The following is a 19311-nucleotide window of genomic DNA, read 5'->3' on the forward strand; positions in this document are numbered from 1 at the left end:
TTTTAAACTTTGCAAGTCCAGAACAAAATCACAGCACTTAATACTGAATGCCGGGCTTCTAGCTGTAACAACCTCCTGAAGCCCAAAGAAGGCGTGGCCGGAGTAAGGATGCTCATCGGAAATAACTTTTTTTTTTTTTGTTTTGTTTGTTTTGCTTCTTGGACCAGGCTTCGCTGAGGGGAACGGAGCTGAGCGTGACCGGCCAACAGATGGAATACATTTATTCCCGTACCGAGCTCTGCCAGGGGTGTGTTCGCCCCGCGGCCCCAGACGAGCTCAGGGGGTCACGCTCACGTCCGATCACCTCCTCATGCGCTCGGCTTGAGCCGCGACTGTCGGAGAGGGAGAGAGAGCGAGACAGAGAGACAGACAGTGGGCAAGTGTCTAGGTTCCGGTGAGGGCAGGATTTGACCTCTGGAGCCTCCGGAAGCGACGGACATCATGACGGATGAACTTCAGGAGTCAGACGACGCGGGGTCAGAGGGTTATGGCCTCGGGACTAGGCCGACGGATACGCAGACGGACACGGGATGGAGACGGAGGGATCATGTGGAAGAAGCAGTTTTCTCAGGGCGAATGTGCTTAGATGATTGGTATTTTATTAAGAAATTGATTCAAACAAGAATACCTGCATGAAACAGCCCGTGTATGAAAATCATGCGAAACCACCAACAGCGGCAGCGACGTCCCCCTTTGCACAGACGAGTAGATGACTGGGAGGGATAAACACTCGTACACTGATGAGCCGCAGCATTCAAACCACCACTAATAACCACTAATAATAGTGTAGCTCCCCCTCGTGCCGCCAAAACAGCTGTGACCCGTGGAGGCGTGGACTCCACAAGACCTCTGAAGGTGTCCTGTGGTATCTGCCACCAAGACGTTAGCAGCAGATCCTTTAAGTCCTGGAAGTTGCGAGGCGGGCCCCCCATTGGATCGGACCCTTACCCCGGTCATCCACATGATGGTGGAGAAAACGTGACCAGGCCACCTTCTTCCATCGCTCCATTTATGACGTTTAATTGCCCATTGTAGGCGCTTTTGGCGGTGGACAGGGGTCAGCACGGGCACTGGTTTGCAGCAACGCAGCTACATACGCATCAAGCTGTGATGCACTGTGTGTTCTGACACATTCAATCATCGCAGCATGAACTTTATCAGCTATTTGTGCTCCAGTAGCTCTTCTGTGGGATCGGTCCAGACGGGCTGGACGTCACTCCCCACGCGCATCAATGACCCTTGGGCGTCCAAGACCCTGTCGCCGGTTGTCCTTCCTTGGACCACTTTTGGAAGGTACTACTGTAACCACTGCATACCAGGAACGCCCCGCAAGACCTGTCGTCTTGGAGATGCTCTGACCCAGTCGTCTAGCCATCACATTTTGGCCCTTGTCAAAGTCGCTCAGATCCTTACGCTTGCTCATTTTTCCTGCTTCCGACACATCAACTTCAAGAACTGACTGTTCACTTGCTGCCTAACATATCCCACCCTGTGACATGTGCCATTGGAACGAGATGATCGATGTTATTCACTTCGCCTGTCAGTGGTTTTATTGTTGTGTTATTGTACATGACGAAAACTACACTAATACACGGGCCCGTACTAAATTTTTGAGAAAATAAGGTTGATCTAAAATACTACTTCAAACCACACGTGGGCCCTTATTTCATGTCAATAACGACCTCGAAACAGATTATTTTGAAAGATGGATTAATGCGCTAGATCCAACGTCAGGCTGGTTCTCACCAGCTCCGAGCCGCAGCCCTGTCATCTGTGTATCAGTTTATGACAGTGTTATTATGGGCTACCTGGTGACACGCTCGCCATCATTTGGCTTCCATCGGGGCTGAACTCAAGCAATTAAGCGACCACAGCAGCCGTACAACAAGCAGCTCATGGAAAATATATTGATTTTTTTTTTTTACTGACGGAGGCGTGACCTATTTCTGTTCATTTCTAACCCTCAACATGCCGTTGGGGTCATGGCTTTGTGTATTCCTTGCTCAGGTAATGGGGGCGTGGCCTGTTCCTTCCCAACCTTCAATACGCTATTAGGGGTGTTACTTTGTTTTATAATGGTCATAGAATTGTAGCCTGATGTGGTTCTTTTCCGACCTTCAATATGGTACTGGGGGCGGTTCCGTGTTTTTTTTTTCCTCCGTAGTACTACGGTAAAGGAGGCGTGGCCTAATTCTGCTTCACCACCTGCACTTTGCAGTTGGGGGGCGTGGCCTTGTTGTATTCCTCCATCATGTTATCAAGGGTGTTGTTGAGCAGGGCGGTACAACCTGAAGGTGGGCTAAGCGGGGACGAAACTCTGAACGTAAGTTTAATGTTTTGGCATTAGGCTGATTAGATACACCCCCAATTTAACTCCAATACGTAACCGGTATTATGTTCAATTACTTGCGTTTATAACAAACCAAATTTCATGAAAATCGTTTCGTAAATTACGTGAGTCACGGTTGACTTCGTAGAGGAGCCGGCATCTGAGGAGGGAGTGTGGAGCCGGCCAGCCACAGCTGGCGCAAGGCGCCATTATTTGGGGGATCACTTGGCATTTTTGGGGAGAAAGATGCTGGGAGGTCTTGCTCGGTGAGAGACTGCCACACCAAGTCCTGCAACCATCTTGTGTGAAACCGCCACCCTTCTCTTTCTCCATTTCTCAATTTTTGTTCATTTTGTATATTTGACCCATTTCTCTACACAACTGAATGGGAGTGTTCCTCCAAAAAAATGGCGACCGGGGTCCATAGCGACTGACGGCCACCACCTTGTACACGGTGTATTTGTTTACGAGCGGATCTTCACCACCCCAATATGGTGATCACGCAGACGGTACCTGTGGGTCGGTCCACTAGAAAAGATGGCGGCTCGGTTACCACGGCAACCTTGGAGCTAGCCTGGCTGGAGTGGGCTGGTTTGAGGACTCGCGGCTCAGAGCGTCACTGTTTAGAGGTCCGAAACGAAAGCCATGCTCGACTTAAGTTAACTATTGTAATTATATTGTGAAAATGACAAAAATACATATTTAATGTTTATATTTGAATTACCTTGTCTGAATTATGTGTTTATTGCTATTTATGCCTGTTTTTCCAGCCAATTGTGTGTGTAAATAGGAGCTAACGAAAAAAATTAATGAACGCAAAAGTCGATATATAAAGTAGATATAGAGATATAGATTATAGATAGATAAAGTAGATATAGATTATAGATACAGATAGAGATATACAGATAGATATGTATAGTATAGATACAGATATAGATTATAGATGATGGATAAATAGATATATAGATTATAGACAGATATAGATGGATAGATAAAGATAGAGATATATAGATAAATTGATTATATAGATGGATAAAGATAGATATATAAAGATTATATAGATATTTAACTTATATAAACATTTTCTGTGCTTTACATATATATTTTCTTATCTACTTTATCTACTTAGTCACTACGTTCTCTGTAGAATAGAACGATAAGGTTTCAGTCACTGGAACCAAGCTTTGGGGAAACGGCGATGTTACGACCTCAACCTTCGCAGTTGCTCACGCGTCAGCAACCAACGACGCGTTGCCCGCGGCGCCGCAGTTAAAGCTCTGAGGACCACAGCGCCCCCCAGTGTTTACCAACATAACGACCGGGAAGGAAGGTCGATACGCACGCTTCCGATGTTCTTCTGCGGTGTTGGACATCACGTTTTAGGAGCTCTAAATCGCCCCTGCTGGCTTGGAATGCTTGTGTGAGTGTTTTGAATCGTTTTGCCTTCTCGTGTGGACGGGGGAAAAAAAAAAAAAATACCGGTGGACAGAGAACCCGCCGAGATCAGACCGCCGATTGCAGCAACGCTAACGCCGCCCGATCCGAGGGAACGTGCCCCCTCCCGGGCCTGGGCTTGGTTCAGAGGAGGGGACAGAACCGCCACGCCCCAAATAGTGTCTCCTGGAGAACAATGAGACTTTTCCCTGATCATTTGCATAAATTGAAAATTAAAAGCGCCAATTTGAAAACTTTTATTAAAACGAAGATGGATTCACAAGTTAAATGCCAAGATCAGATTTAATAAGACAAACTGGTAAAAAAAAATAAAAATAATGCATTCAAATATTAGGAACGGGCGTGGTACAACTCTATCGATGGATTGGAGATAGATGACCATGGGATGGCACGAAGTTCTCTCCATCTATTACTAAAAGGTTTAGGCTTGATACCTGGCCCTTATTCGTTGACTCAAAGTCACAAAGCACATTGGCAATGACTCCTCTTCTCCCTTAAAGAACTTGGGAAAAACTTTTACTGGAAAGTCAAGAGATTGCAGAGAACTGGCTGCATCATCTTGTCAACATGTGAAACACTTTAACCTGCGTCTCCGCTTTATTCTCTGAAATCAAATTCCTATATTATTCTTAATAGGAATGTCGAATACACAAAGTGTTACTCGGTTCAGCGGTTTAAGGGGAGTAATATATAAGCCAAAACAAACTAGATCAACAGAAAAAAGAAAATACTTTTGACTTCTCCAAGGGTGGCCAAAGGATTCCCTTTCACTCACTATAGATTGTTTTGATTAGTACTGAACCGAGCCTATGAAATGAGAGGATGAAGTTAGTCGACTGAAGTGAGTTCCGATATAAGCTCTTTTAGTTTTTCCCCCCTCATCACCAGCTATAGTAGTATAATCAAACCCTTGAGGGGAAAATGTGTCTGAGGGCTTCACACAGCAAAAATAAACTCTTGGATCTAGAAAACATTTGGATAGGTGCTTGTGTTTCATTTGGCGCGTCTTAGTAGTGTGTGTGTGTGTGTGTGTGTGTGTCTGCATTGTGCATACAAGAACAATCTCATCAAAAAAAGCAGCGTAAGATAAGGAGATCACTGCCTTAAAGACACTACAATATACACACAAAACTCCAAACACCCTGAGGAGTTGGCTGCAAAAATGACTTTACTGCAGTTTCAATACATTTTTTTTTCTTTTTCTTTTTTTTTTTTTTTTAAAACCAGCAATTTCATCTTCTTTGCATTTTACAATGAATCAATTGTATTGGATTAAAAGGGTGAACAGTGACCCAACCTTTTTGTGCAACCACAAAAAGAAAAATACACAGGCAGGTAGGTACATCACTCCCCTTGTAAAATCAAGTGAGGGGGCAAATGATTAAAAAGGAAAAGGAAAAAAAAAAAAAATCTGTACAGTACTTTAACAAAATTGAAATACAGGATTCCTTGCTAACGCAGTCCTGTGTAAGATAACGTGTACGCCGTTTGGTGTGCACCTTCACCAGTCCGTCGCTCTGACATGTCGAGTCCTGCTCCGCTACAGCTGAGTCTTTTGCCGATTGTTTTGCTGTTCCCCCATCGTTCCATTTCCGCCCGCGTCTCTATACATTAGCCTTGTTTTTTTTCGTTTTTTTTTTTTCTAGGTTTTGCCAAAACCCTTCCATTCTCAGCGGAGAGGAACAGAAGTGGATGTAGCCGAGTCAAGCTCTCTGCAGCTTGCGGGGGCTAGTCCTGCTAGCCTGAGCGGCTCGCTGGGCGGGTCGCACGCTGGCTGTTCCTCCTCTGTGGAGCTCACTGGTGTTGGGGGAGGATGGAGAGAGGGAACCAGAAGATGAGGAAGTCTGGGTGGGGTGTGGGGTTTGAAAGAGCAGAGCAGTGTTTCTTTCCAGGAGGAGAAGCGGACGGACGTGAGGAGGGAGTGGGAGTCGGCCGCCGCCCTCGTCTCCGTAGCGGGACCCGGACGAGCGGAGCGGCGGGTGACACGAGCAGGCTGGGGACCAATGACACGACCAGAGGCGCGAGGACGGGAGGGACTCTGCGTCCGTCTGGAAAAAAAACACCAAACGCGGGACGCCTTAGGAGCCCAGGCGGGGCCGTTTCCTCGGAGACTGCTCCTCTTCCTCGTCCTCCTCGTCCTCGTCCTCGTCGTCGGGGTAGTCCACCAGTCCGACCAGACCGGTCTGGGAACAGAAGGACGGCAACAGCGATAAAACTGACGTAGGGAGTCCAACCCGGTCCCAAACCCTGGACTTTAAAGACTCAACATTGGTTCCAAAGTAGCACACCTGCTCTCATTCTGACGGCAAAGGAAATTAATTCTCAAAGCACGCAAGAAGATTTAAAATGTGGGATTACATTTTTTTTTTTTAAATCTCATGATTTCACATTAGCGGTTATGGCTTTGTTAGCACACCAGATGAATGACTTTCAAGGAAATAGCATTTGTTTGAAGAATAAAAAAATAACTGCAAAATAGTTTTCCTTGCTGGCAAATTCAGTAAAATAAACCAGGCTTTAAAACATACTTTACTGTGGAGGAGACGTGGGAGAATGTTTGCTAACTCTATTAATTAATGTCCATACAGCACACCATGATGGGGTTCATTACCTATACAGACGTGGACAAATTTGTTGGTACCCTTACAGCTCATTGAAACAATGCTTCAATCCTCCTGAAAAGTGATGAAATTAAAAGCAATAATAGGAACCTTAAGAACCATAGCAACCATGTACAGTTGCACGCCTTTGGTGTGTCACAGAGTAAAGAAACTGGGAAAAGAGATCAATTATTGCTTAAGAAATCAATTATATTCTAAAATGGCCTGGACAGATTTGTTGTTACCCCTTAGAAAAAATTGTAAATAATTGGATTATAGTGATATTTCAAACTAACTGTTTCCTTTAATTGGTATCACACATGTCTTCAATCTTATAATCAGTCATTCAGCCTATTTCAATGGAGAAAAGTAGTCACTCTGCTGTTTGGTGTCATTGTGTGCACCACACTGAACATGGACCAGAGAAAACAAAGGAGAGAGTTGTCTGAGGAGATCAGAAAGAAAATGATAGACAAGCATGTTAAAGGTATAAGACCATCTCCAAGAAGCTTGATGTTCCTGTGACTACAGTTGCAAATATTATTAAGAAGTTTAAGGTCCATGGGACTGTAGCCAAGAGGTCCCAAGAGGAAAATCGATCCTGAATTGAACAGAAGGAAAGTGCGAACGGTAGAAAAAGAGCCAAGGACAACTTCCAAAGAGGTACAAGCTGAACTCCAAGGTCAAGGTACATCAAGGTCAAGGTGCATCAGTGTCTAATCGCACCATCCGTCTCTTTATGGTGTGGGCTCCAGGGAAGAAGACCCAGGAGGACTCCAATTTTGAAAGAAAAACATAAAAAAGCCTGGGACTGGAACTTGCTAAAATGTATATTGATAAGCCACAGTGCTTCTGGGAGAATGTCCTTTGGACAGATGAGTCAAAATTGGAGCTCACATCAGCTCTAGATGAAAAAATTAAGCTTTCAAAGAAAAGAACAGCATACCCACTGTGTAATATGGAGGAGGCTCGGTTATGTTTTGGGGCTGCTCTGCTGCGTCTGGCACAGGGTGCCTTGAATCTGTGCAGGGCACACTGAAATTTCAAGACTATCAAGGCATTCTGGAGCGACACTGGCTTTCTGCCCAGTGTCAGAAAGCTCTGTCTCAGTCGCAGGTCATGGGTCCTCCAACAGGATAATGACCCAAAACACACAGCTTAAAGCAGCAAAATATTAGGTTAAGGGTCCCGTTATTTTTGTCCATGCCATTTTCATTTGTTTTATTACGTAAAATATTCTGTTGAATCAAAAGCCAAGTCTTATTTCTATTAAGTTCAAGAGATTATTTGTCACATACATACTGTCATACATATGCAGTGAAATGTCATGACACCTGTGATTACACACAATAAGCTCTATAAGGTCTAAAAAAAAAAAATACTAAAATGTGGGTAATCTACACGAGTTGCTCGCGCCATATTTTAGGGAATAAACAATGATGGATGCCAAAAACTTTTGTGAGTTTCAAGTAATTTCAGAGAAAATTGTGGGTTCTACTTTATTTTGTCGAAGGATACCAACAAATTTGTCCACGTCTGTATTTCAATAGAAATGTGTGGATTTTAGAGCCTCGTGCGTGGACTGACCTTCACGAGTGGTGTGGCGGGCAGTGCAGCAGCCTTGCTTGCTGAAGTTGTGCTGTTAGTAATGTTTGGAGTGGCGGCTGGTGAGGCAGGAGGGATCGCAGCAGCTTTTCCATTATTGTTGGCACCGTTTGCTCCATTGGCAGCTCCTACAGGATAACGGGGAATAAAAACTTGAGGATTCATAAGGGGAGGCTATGCTATTACACAGATACCCACTATGAATACACACATTCAGAACTGATTTTCTGTTAAACCCTAATGTTTGTTCCTCTCATTATGATGCATGATGGGAGACGACAATTACAATGTAAAGAGTCAACTGATTTGACTGAAGTTCAACTTTTTTTGATTTTTGGTTTTTGATTTTATTTCTATTTTGCAATTACCTGTGCTCCAATATGGTCAAATGTTTGTTTCTATTTGCTTATGACATATTTCCATCATTTTACCACAGGTTTTTTGCAGTTTTCCTTGTAACTAATACAACAAATCAAATCTGTTACATATAGTGTGAGGAGGAAACTAAATGGGAATGAGATCTATCAGCGAGGACATTTAATCTTTTCCTTTAAACCTCAGGGCAACGCTTCTCCAGATAATAATGATCGTATATAATTGAGTGCCGCACCTTTTTTGGCCTCCATGTATTTGCCGTAGCTGTCGGAGAAGTCATCTTCCGTCCGGCTCTTCTCCACGGCCTCCCCATCGTCGTCATCTTCATCATCGTTGAACCACATCTCCTCCTCTTCATCTAAAGATCGTGCATCCCTCCGATATCTACAACAGCGAATAAAATGAATCACCCAAACAACTCAGCGAGCATTAATGTTCATGGTTAACGGTCAATTTGTCAAACGTTAAAAGCACTGGAGGACAAAGTGCTGTCTTCACCACCCTTTTCAGCTCTGTGAAAATTCTTATGAACACTATAATCCAACCACGTTACAATATTAGTGTAAAAGCTCAATTAGACCTTGATCGATGAAAGTATTTTTCCCCCAATCCGTATTGATAGTCAGCAATTTACTGGTTTACCCAAGCCAGCCAGTTATATACTGCTATACAGTAGTCTTATCAAGATTGGATAAAGTTTGGGGAAAAAAAAAACTCGGAGGCTGAATGACATAAGTGATTGATTTCTTATCACCCGCATAGACCAGGGTTTAATCTCGGAAAGCGGGATTCCTGGGAATGGCCCTCCAAACAGTTTCCCAGTAAATATAATAATGTGAAAATGGGATTTAAATTTAGAACATACTGGAATAGGCCTACATTTAGAAAATGTGAAGGCCTTAAGTTTACTAAAAATATATGCATTGCATATGTTTTAAGACATGTTTTTAAGATTCTGCAAAAGCTGTGCGTGCACTGCATGTGCCGGTGGAACACACTGAAGGCTTATTGTAATTATAAATACGAAGTGTTTTTGTTTTAATTCGGGTGATATCTGTTTTATTTATGACTGGCCTGTTATATTTATAATAGACCTAAGCATATTTTATTTGATTATGTAGTAAATTTAGAATTATAGGCCATTTTGTTACATTTTATTTTTGCATAGGCCTATCTCCTTTGTTTTACAGACTATTATTGTTATAATGCAAGAGCACCGTAGTAGGCCTGCCCTGTTCTTAAAATGCATTTTGCACATGAAGCACAACATGCAGGCCGCTTGGATTGTGTATTGGCTTAGATGCACAATTGCACATTGTTACTTTGAAATGCTGAAGTTCAAAGAAATGTTTTGTTAACTTTGAGTGATCATTGACTTTTACTATATCAAACATTGCTTGGCTACAGAATATTTCTCGGGATTCCCAGAATAGCGTGCTTCTTTTCCCTGGATAGAAAATGTCTAATTTTCGGGGAAAATATTAAACCCCAGCACAGACGTCACATTGGCTACGTGTTATGTTTACATCCAATGGCGGCATTGTTAAAAGACTTGACTTTGTATGACACAAGCTCAATACCATTTTCCTTTTTTCCCTTTTAAAATACTTATGTCTATATTTCAATCCACTGTGCGCAATTAAGTTCCCAGAGTTCATGGTAAAGCCTTTACATCCTATTGGCAGTTGTGTTCTAGTGGGAAACATGTACAGATAATGAATTTAAAATAATAACTTCCTTACCAGCCAAAAATGAGTCTATTTAGTGAAAGCATTTTTGAAATAATCAGAGAAAATCTTCAGCTGATCTGCTCTAACCAGTCAGCACTGACCTGTTGAGTCTCTGGCTCTGTCGGTCCTTCTCCTGCTCGTAGCGACACTTCAGCCCCTTGAAGGTCTGGACGTACTCAATGGACTCAAGTGCTTTGTAGAAGTTGTCCACAATGTGAGCGATGAGTGACTTGATGTCCTCCTGGAGAGGAGAGATTGAACAGGAGTTGACCTGAGTACCAGGTGGTTTTAATACAACTGACAGTTTAATGTGTTATTCCAGCTGTGTTCCAGCTCACCACTTTTATGAACTCAAAGAGCTCTATGATGGCCGAGTTGAGCAAGTTGTATCGAGTGCCGTTGTCAAGCAGAGCGTTGATGACGGGCTCAAACAGGTTCCCCTTGATGATGTAGCGGTTGTAGTACTCGTCCTTCAGCCCAATTATCCTGCGCATGAACCGCAGAGCACCTGGAGGTAAAAACAACACAAAGAGAAAAAAAAAAACACATAAAAAAAGGAAAAATAACAACAGTGTAGAAAGTAGGCTACATGCACACATCTGGAAGAGAAAAGACCAAGCGACTCACAAAGGGCGAGGAAGGTGTGTTTGGAGTTCATGAGCACTAGCACTCTCCTGAGCAGGTCCTTGTTCATGATGTATGTCTTGATGTGGTACGTGTGGTGCTCAACACAGAAGGTGAGCAGCTCCAAGATCAGTGCCAGCAGTTGAGCGGTTTGAAAGTTGTCTAAAAGGAAAAAAATAATACATTTTACATCATCACCCTGCAAACATGCAGCCAAGATTAAAAGCTTCTGTCGGAATTGGGGTGAAAGAAAGTTCCCTTTATAAGCCATTAATGTATCCAGCTTTTAATGAGTGTGTTGCTTTTCACGTACCTGGACACACCGGGTTAATCTTTGTTGAGCCCTCCAACAGATCTGAAAAACAGCAACAAGGACTTTATTTCAGTTGAGAGTTTTAATTAAAATCAACAACCACAATGTTAAACAACTGTAACAAAGAGCCACAACTATACAATGTAATAGACCTCTGTTAAAGAAAATGATTTAACTTTGTTTGCAAGAAGCCCCCTTTTGGTACAGCATTAAATACTACAGCCCAGAGGAGCCTCGTCTGCAAATACAATGGAAAAACTGTTGCCAACACGAAAATTTAAGACTCGTTACCAATGTCGTCATCTGTTCTACACAGACACACAAGCAAGCATTCTACTGGGATACTGCCAGGCAGTAATGTATTTCTTTTTCTAATTTCCTGGAGGATTTTCTTTTAAATTCAGAATGCACCACGAGCGTCATTTAGAAACTGGTATTGAATATAATTCTCTTTGGGGATTAATAAAGTATCTTTATCTTATCTTAACCTTGTATCTTGATTTAGAATTTTTTTATTACCCGGTCAATAGAGAAAAGATTGCTCTTTTCATTCTTCCAGGGTTTACTTGCACACTTTTATTCCCCTGCTCACCTTTAGAGTTATTATCGTGGGAGGTGTTGGCCAGTAGAGGGGCAGTGAGCACGTGCATGCAGTACTTGTAGAAGAAACTCAGAAACTCTGTCTTCTCCGTTTTCTGATTGAGACAAAACAAAAGAAAATGAAATTCGAGCTGAGACACAAAAGTATCTGACGTGTTACAAGAGTTTTGATGCAATTTTCTGTCCAGTTTTCTACTTGGGAACATTCCGCATTTTCAAATGCACTACTCTCTGCTGAAGCAAGTACAGCCGAGACTTTGCTATGAATAAGTATCGCTCGTAGTATTTCTGCTACTCGTGTCTGAATTAGTAAGGTCGTCCGACGATGAAGATGAAGATGCAAGTACATTTTAATTCTAGAAAATGTTTCCCAACCCTGAGAAAACCTCCCAAGGTGTGTGTGACTGCGTGTTGGTCCTACTGACGTTGCTAGGAGCCAGCATGTTCTCTGGGTCGATGAGGGTCCTGAGCAAGCCCATCAGCTGGACCGCGCCTCCCAGCTCTGGGTCCGAGTCACAAATCATCTGCTTGATTACTACGTTGATCAGCAGAACATCCTTCGAGTCAAAAGGAAACATCGGAATATCAACTAATCATCATAGTCAGGACACACATGGTACAAACTATCACAGTGGATTGTGGTGAAGCTGATGAGCGAACCAAAATTAAGAACAACATTCAATATGCAAATAAGAAAAAAAGACATTCTGGTCTGTATATATCGTATGGAAGCAGGCAAGACCGCAATTTTTGGGACCACTTTAGTTTCCAGTTTGCCCAATTGCTGTGTACGCCGCCCAAGCAATCTGTTTTAAGTCCATTTGCAACAACTACGCAGGCAGAAAGGTGCACTGAAGATGCATATCAATACCAGCTCGAACTGTCACAATTATTGCATTAATGACCTAATCATAATTATTTGAACTAACAATGATAATTTTGGGGGGAAAAAATTGGCGAATTTTATCGATGTTGCATTATATAGAATCCATTTTAGGTGAGTTTCGATCAGTTGTGTTGATGCAAATTAATTACACTAATGCCAAATGGCTGCAATGAAACGGCACATTATGTATTATTACACTATTAACAGCTTATACTAACATAAGGGATTCACAGACAGCAGGTAAGACGACACACACACACACACACACACACACACACACACACACACACACACACACACACACACACACACACACACACACACACACACACACACACACACTATGATGACGTCATAAAGCATCTTACTGTAAATCTCATCTCGTTCATTTTGTTTATGAATAGTTGCATGTCAGTCAAGCAGGACCAGCTGAATACTTATGGCCAAATTTGGTTGGTTTTTCACACATTTCTACTCCGTATGTGGATCGATCTGGATGAAACGTTAACCATGAGATGCTGGCACACAGCGTCAGGCGAAGAAGCATTCCTCCACAAAACAGAATGATTAATTTTCAAGCGTGTGGAAAAGTTTCCTAAAAGCTACAACTACTGCCCCTGTGACTGGAAATGCTTACATCGTCTGTCTGCTGCGGCTCCTGCATGACAAACTCTCTGACCATAGAGGGGCTGAATTCCACCAGGTAGGAGAAGATGTCTGTGGCTGCGGCTCTCACCTGCAAGTCATCCATTCCCTGGGCACAAAAAGAGGACGGAGAGGGAAAGGACAGGAATGGTTGAAACAGAAGGTAATAGTATACCTGTCCTCAACTATTCACTACAATTTGTATAGAGGACCACAGCATATTTGAAGATGTAAAAATGGAATACCATGACTATTTCAAGAGCAGGTAGAATCCCCAGATTAGCCAGCGTTTTGAAGAAAGCGTCCCTGTTCTGCGGTTGCAACGTTTGTGAAAAGGCGCAAAATTCCTTGAAGAAGTTCACCTGCAAACAAGAGAACAGTCTCTGTGGTCAAGTCTGAGACAGCCACCACCTGTTACTCTGATGGAGGTATCTCCCAAACATTTTCCTCAAAGATATTTAGAGTAAAAGAGTGAACACATACAAATATAGCTTTGATTGTGTGTTCATTCATACTGTGAGAAAATAGTTTGCTCAAAAAGGAAAAATCAAAAAGCAAATGGCAATCCACAAGCTGCTGTAGCAGTACCTCCATGTAGAGAAAAAGACGCTTCTTTAAAAACATATACGCAAAATACCTGAGGTTCAAAAACATTTTTTCCCAGAGAGCCAAGAATTTTTGCCCCATGTTTTACTTACAAGCTCTCTCCTTTTACTGTCCTCAGTTGATTCATCTGTTAGCTGTGCAAAGACCTCAGTTAAGAACCTCTCGTCCTCCTGTTGCATGGGGAAACAAACACATAAACCAGGTTAACAAGGCAAGATGTTGATGTTGTGGATGAATCAAAAGATTCTGAAAATAAAACCTGTTCAATCTGACAGTCAGTGTTGATTGGATGCTAGACAAAAATGTTAACAGCCTTGTTAAATGCTGATGTTAAATGTCAATCAACAATAGAGAAGTCTCCTCAACTTTTAAATACAATTGCTTTTTATTTCATTTTAATGTGGAGACTACAGAAGTATTCCATTTGTAAAATGTTTTAAAATAATCAATACCTGTGACAGATTCCATATGACATTGAATTACAAGCAATGCAAAGACGTTTATGCCATAAGCTTAGTTAATTATTGGTATTTACAATTAAGAGTAGTGAATAAACTTGACATATTGAGTAAATCACATTACAACATATTTCACACACAAAGACCACAAAATAAAGCTTTTTAGATGAGTACAGTAAGTGGCGTAAACATGAGGAGCAGCTCAAATAGTATTGCATTTTAACAAAAGTCTTGATCAAATACCTGGCAAATAAAGGCAAAATGTACTTACCACAACCCTGACATTCATTAACATAGACACTACAGTTGTTGATACAAAAAATAAAAAATAAATAAAAAGGTAAAAGACAATCACTCCTGAAAATAAATAGATCTAGACACTGTAAGAAATTTCAATAAAGTAGAACACGCTGACAATGGATGCAAGTTATGAATGATTCAGATAGCACTTACGGTGGTGCCTTACTACTACAGTAGGGCCAGGGATACTACTAGGGACACAACACACACGGCAGCTATATCTGTGTGTGTGTGTATGTATATATAAAAAGGTTTTGACAGTAAATAAATGGTGTTCCGAAAACATTGCTTTATTGAACAAAATAACATGAATGTGTACGAATAAAACTGAATGTATGATAACAAAACAAATATTTTTTTAATAATAACTCAAATAAAATCTGCTTGAAAGGTTTAAATTATTCAGTGAACAGTAACAAATGATTGTCATAAAAAGCACTGGAACTCTGTCCAGCACACACACACGCACACACACACACACACACACACACACACACACACACACACACACACACACACACACACACACACACACACACACACACACACACACACACACACACACACACACACACACACACACACACACATTCAAAACCAACCAACAGAATAAGAATATTGTTTTAAAAAGACAGACCAAAGACCAAAAGACAGTTTTGTTTATGTCTGTCTTTTTAAAACAATTCGGGGGGAGCCCTGTCGCATTGTGGGTAACGTAGGAGCCCTGTTTTTCGTATACATGGCTAGACGAGGTGGAGAAGAGAGATCACTGATGAGAGCCGATACAGTTGTTGTGTGTTATTACTTTATTCTAAACGTAGGAATGTGGCTGTCCACCACCTGCCCTCGAATAAATGCAAGACGAAAGAGTCCGGCTTCACCCCATCTCTGTGGAAGGAAATCACTCATTGTCCCAAGTTCCCAACAAGGTTCCGTTCAAATGGACTAAACACTGCTTGGAAAATCCGGAGAGAAATTTCATCAACTTTATAAACTTTTGTGACTAAAGTCAAATGTACACAAATGAGACCCGTAGCTTTGGAGCTGCAAGCGAACTCCATGTGTGAGGACAAACAAGGAATATGTTTTCGACTCACTCTGGGGTGAGTAAGGAACTTCACAGGTTAAAATTTGGGGCTAAAACCTGAATATAATGTTCTTGTAGGGCCAATGTGCGATATCCCCGATGTGCATTTCTCCGCTAGATTACTATAGACACTGATGTCCACATTGACTTAATTTAAGATTTAGTTAAGGAATGAAAAGTCATAAGAACATTTGGAACTTGACTTACTTCAACTCGTGGCTTCTAAATCTGTTCATGCATTTGGAAACCGTAGGTAGGGTATTCTCTCTCTCTCCCTCCCCCCTCCCACTGTGGGAATACAATCTTGCTAAATGCCAAAAATCTAACTTAAGAATGGAAGAGAAACATTTTTAAATATCAAGGTACAATCTAGAACATGGTCATGTATAAAAAAAAAACAATTACGTTTTATCGAAGCTGTACAGGTGGTATGTGATAACAGACTGGCAGAACTTTCACTGGCATGCAACCTTACCTGCAGCATGCTGACAATCTCCACCTTGTTAAAGAAGATGAAGGACGTGAGCGTGGAGAGGAAGTTCTCTTCAAAGACCGACGGCGTCGGCAGGATGATGTCCTGTATGTACTGCACCCGATACGTCTGGTGGATCTTCTGTCGCAGCTCCGAGTCCGTGATGGGAATCACCTCCTTAAACTTAGCTGTCTTGGTAAGAAACTCCCGGTGCCGTTTGGGCTGCACCAGCGCTGGGTCGTACTCCAAACAGCCCACAACATCCATGATGCAGTCGTCTGAGAACATCACCTCGAACAGAGCCGCTTTGTTGAGGAACAACACACCCCGGACAATCTCGTATAGGTGGTGAAGGCCTTCCCTGTTGTCCAGGTCCTCGCAGACCTGAAAGAGCCCCAGAAGCTTCTTGATGTAGCCCTCGCTCATCAGGGCCAGAGCCAGTTTCTCTCTGCGTATGGGGGAGGAGAGCACAGAGGTAACCAGGTCTGCAATCTCCTCCAGCCTGCTCAGTTCGCAGGCCGGTAGCTCCACCAGGTGACTCGTCTCAGGTAACTCCTCCATGCGCTCCTCTTCGGACTCGTCGATTGGGTCTTGGGTAATCTCCAGGGCTGGGTCCTTCCCCTGCACCTAGGGAAAGGACAATTGATAACACACGGAAAGGTAAAATCCACTGGCAGTAGCAACTATGTACAGTTAAATAACATTTAAATAAATAGGCTTGTTGGCTATTAATAAAACCGCAATGAATGTCATACTGCATCGTTTGAATTGAGACAATTCATTATATAAACTTACTTCTTTTTACTGCAATGGTTTGGAACACAAAAGACGGCTTTATAGTGTTGTGTCGAATAGCCCCCGTAGGTACGTCGTGGGTGTCTGCGTCAGTGTTTTTATTTATGGTTCTGCGTCTGTGATTACACGCAGCGACCGCCAAAACGCCAAGTCGCAGTGTCGAGTCAATTTTAGTACGGAATACAAACGCATCGCAGGTATTTCACGCTGTGAATTCAGTGTCATTTGTTGGTCTTTATAATTAGACGATGATGTGTCGTATAAATGTACATATTTTCAAACTTCCTTAGCCAGCACCTCTTCCATCTGCTCCATTTTGTTTTATACTGTTGGAGGAAATGAACCGGAAACTTGTAGCAAGAAAAACGGACCAATCACAGAAGAGGTGCGCGCAAGTTACAGCGGCAGCCTCTGCTGGTGACGTAGACCTTTGGCGGATATTCAACGCAGAACTATCAAGTGGCCTTAACCCTGTTCTCAAGCAATAAGACCCTTCTCAATTGCACCTTTAAGGTTAAAATCAAAGTGCCCCAACAATGTAAATATATTTGATCAACAGTTATCAAGTGTCAACAGTTCAGCATTCTGAGGTCATAAAAATGAAGTACAAAGCATCAACTTTGGAATTCTAACTCTGGCAAACATTTCATAACTTGGAGTAAAGCTGGCTTTCTTATACCTGGCAAATCTTCTCCCAGATTTCATCGCAACCAGCTTTCTCCTGGAAACTCAGAGCCAGATCATAATTCTCTGCTTCTGACCAGACAATGAGTGTGTCCTAGAGGAGGAAATAAAAATAATCACTATGCCACACATTGAGGTCAATCAAACAAAGTCTCAAATTTAGGCAGGATAACAGAAAAGATGCAAAAAAAGGTCCTTAGACATCCATCTCTTCAGTGGGGCAACTAGCATTTTTTGTTGGCAGTGTGAATGGAATAGCAGTGCAATTATTTACCTGCTTGGTCTGCTTCAGAGAACAACTTCATTTTCATATATTTTAGCAATAGTTGAAAATCATCCATTGTTAAGATCCAGATGGGAGCTGAATTTGGGCATTACCTAACTAACCATGGGTAAAAGTTACCCATAGTTAGCTCACCTGAACAATGGAAAACTTACTTGTTGTTTCTGATATGCTGTATTAGGACTGATTTTCGACTCCAACAACAATGAACCTAGAACAAAGAAAAAAACAACAACTGATACTTAACCACACGTCTTATTTAACTATCGCAGAATTGTACTAGGATTTAAGATACTGTATTCTTGAAATCCATCATACAAGCCAAGTACGGTGCAGTGAGATGGTAACGTAGAAAACTCCAAAGGCAGTACAAAACAGGTAACAAGTAGGGAGAGTAATAAAGGAATCTAGTTCAGAACAAAAAATATACACACAAGCGAGAAATATACATATATAAATTGTTGCCTTACAAATACGCGAAATAAAATATTTATCTTCCACCTAGAATACCTTACATTGTAAAAACGATCGTACAATTATTTTTAAACGTTGATATAACTTATTGCTCCTGCTTATCTGGTTGATTCAACCAAGCTGAGTTTTGGTGTCATTGATGAAAACATATTTCTCTGTTTAAAAAAACAAAACAAAACAACTACAATGCTGCAATTAAGAGTGTTGGGACTTGAGTTGTGCTGCGGGACCTCGCAACATTAGCTAGTTCGGAAGAACTGCACCAATGGCATTATTAGCACTATTCTAACTATTAGCGGCATTAGCTAACGTTATCAAACGCGGCGCCTCTGATGCTACGGCAAGCGGCGACCTACCGTCAGACTCGGCCCGTACCAACAACGAGATCCCCTCCAGCCGCTCCACGAAGGTAGACGAGACGTGTCCGGTACCCCGGTCGTCCCACTGGCGGTCTTCGTTTAGCGTGTACACTTTCACCCGCCGCCGAGTGTCGGACATGGCTCACAGAGTCGTGGCTAGCAGGCTAGCTAGCTAAGCTAACGAGCTGAGGCTTCGCTCTGTGTGGTGTTTCCCTATCCGCAAACGGTGAACTTTGTTTCCACCCACATGTTCCAGAGCCGCGGAACTCGGCCTCTACTTCGAGAGCATTGCGTTTTTGAAGATGTCGGCAACTCGGGGGGACGTCAACTGTGTGCGGTTTGAAAACGCAGGGAACTAAACAAATACGACGGCCTTTACGCTACGGTCCACAGTCCGCCATCTTGTAATCCGATCTTGTGTTCTGTTTCTTCTTCACCGCCGCGGGGTCTCCTCTGAGGGGCTACGGAAGCCCGGGAGAGACACATTCGCTACTGTTCGCGTTTCATGGATACGGTCTCGCACGTTTTACATGTTGGTGTGTTCTGTGTCGGTAATGTTATCCTCTCCACCAGTTCTCTCTCTCTCTATATATAAACACATTTCATCTGTCTTTAAATTGTATATTAAATG

General features: G+C 42.4%; 1 protein-coding gene across 1 annotated transcript; it reads right to left on the reverse strand.

The window, feature by feature from the left end:
* Positions 1-4012: 4012 nt before the first annotated feature.
* On the reverse strand, positions 4013-19070 carry ppp4r3b (protein phosphatase 4, regulatory subunit 3B). Its single transcript, XM_080016073.1, has 16 exons — positions 18678-19070; positions 18003-18058; positions 17560-17658; positions 16089-16712; positions 13861-13938; positions 13408-13524; positions 13155-13271; positions 12057-12188; positions 11624-11726; positions 11032-11073; positions 10722-10880; positions 10433-10602; positions 10196-10335; positions 8600-8748; positions 7972-8117; positions 4013-5967 (listed from the first exon to the last, which is right to left on the reverse strand). The coding sequence occupies exons 1-16, from the start codon at positions 18817-18819 to the stop codon at positions 5863-5865; spliced, it is 2379 nt and encodes a 792-aa protein (XP_079872199.1). The 5' UTR covers positions 18820-19070; the 3' UTR covers positions 4013-5862.
* Between the last annotated feature and the right edge of the window lie 241 nt (positions 19071-19311).

The sequence above is a fragment of the Zeus faber genome (genome assembly GCF_960531495.2).
Source record: "Zeus faber genome assembly, chromosome: 16".
NCBI classification, from domain to species: domain Eukaryota; kingdom Metazoa; phylum Chordata; class Actinopteri; order Zeiformes; family Zeidae; genus Zeus; species Zeus faber.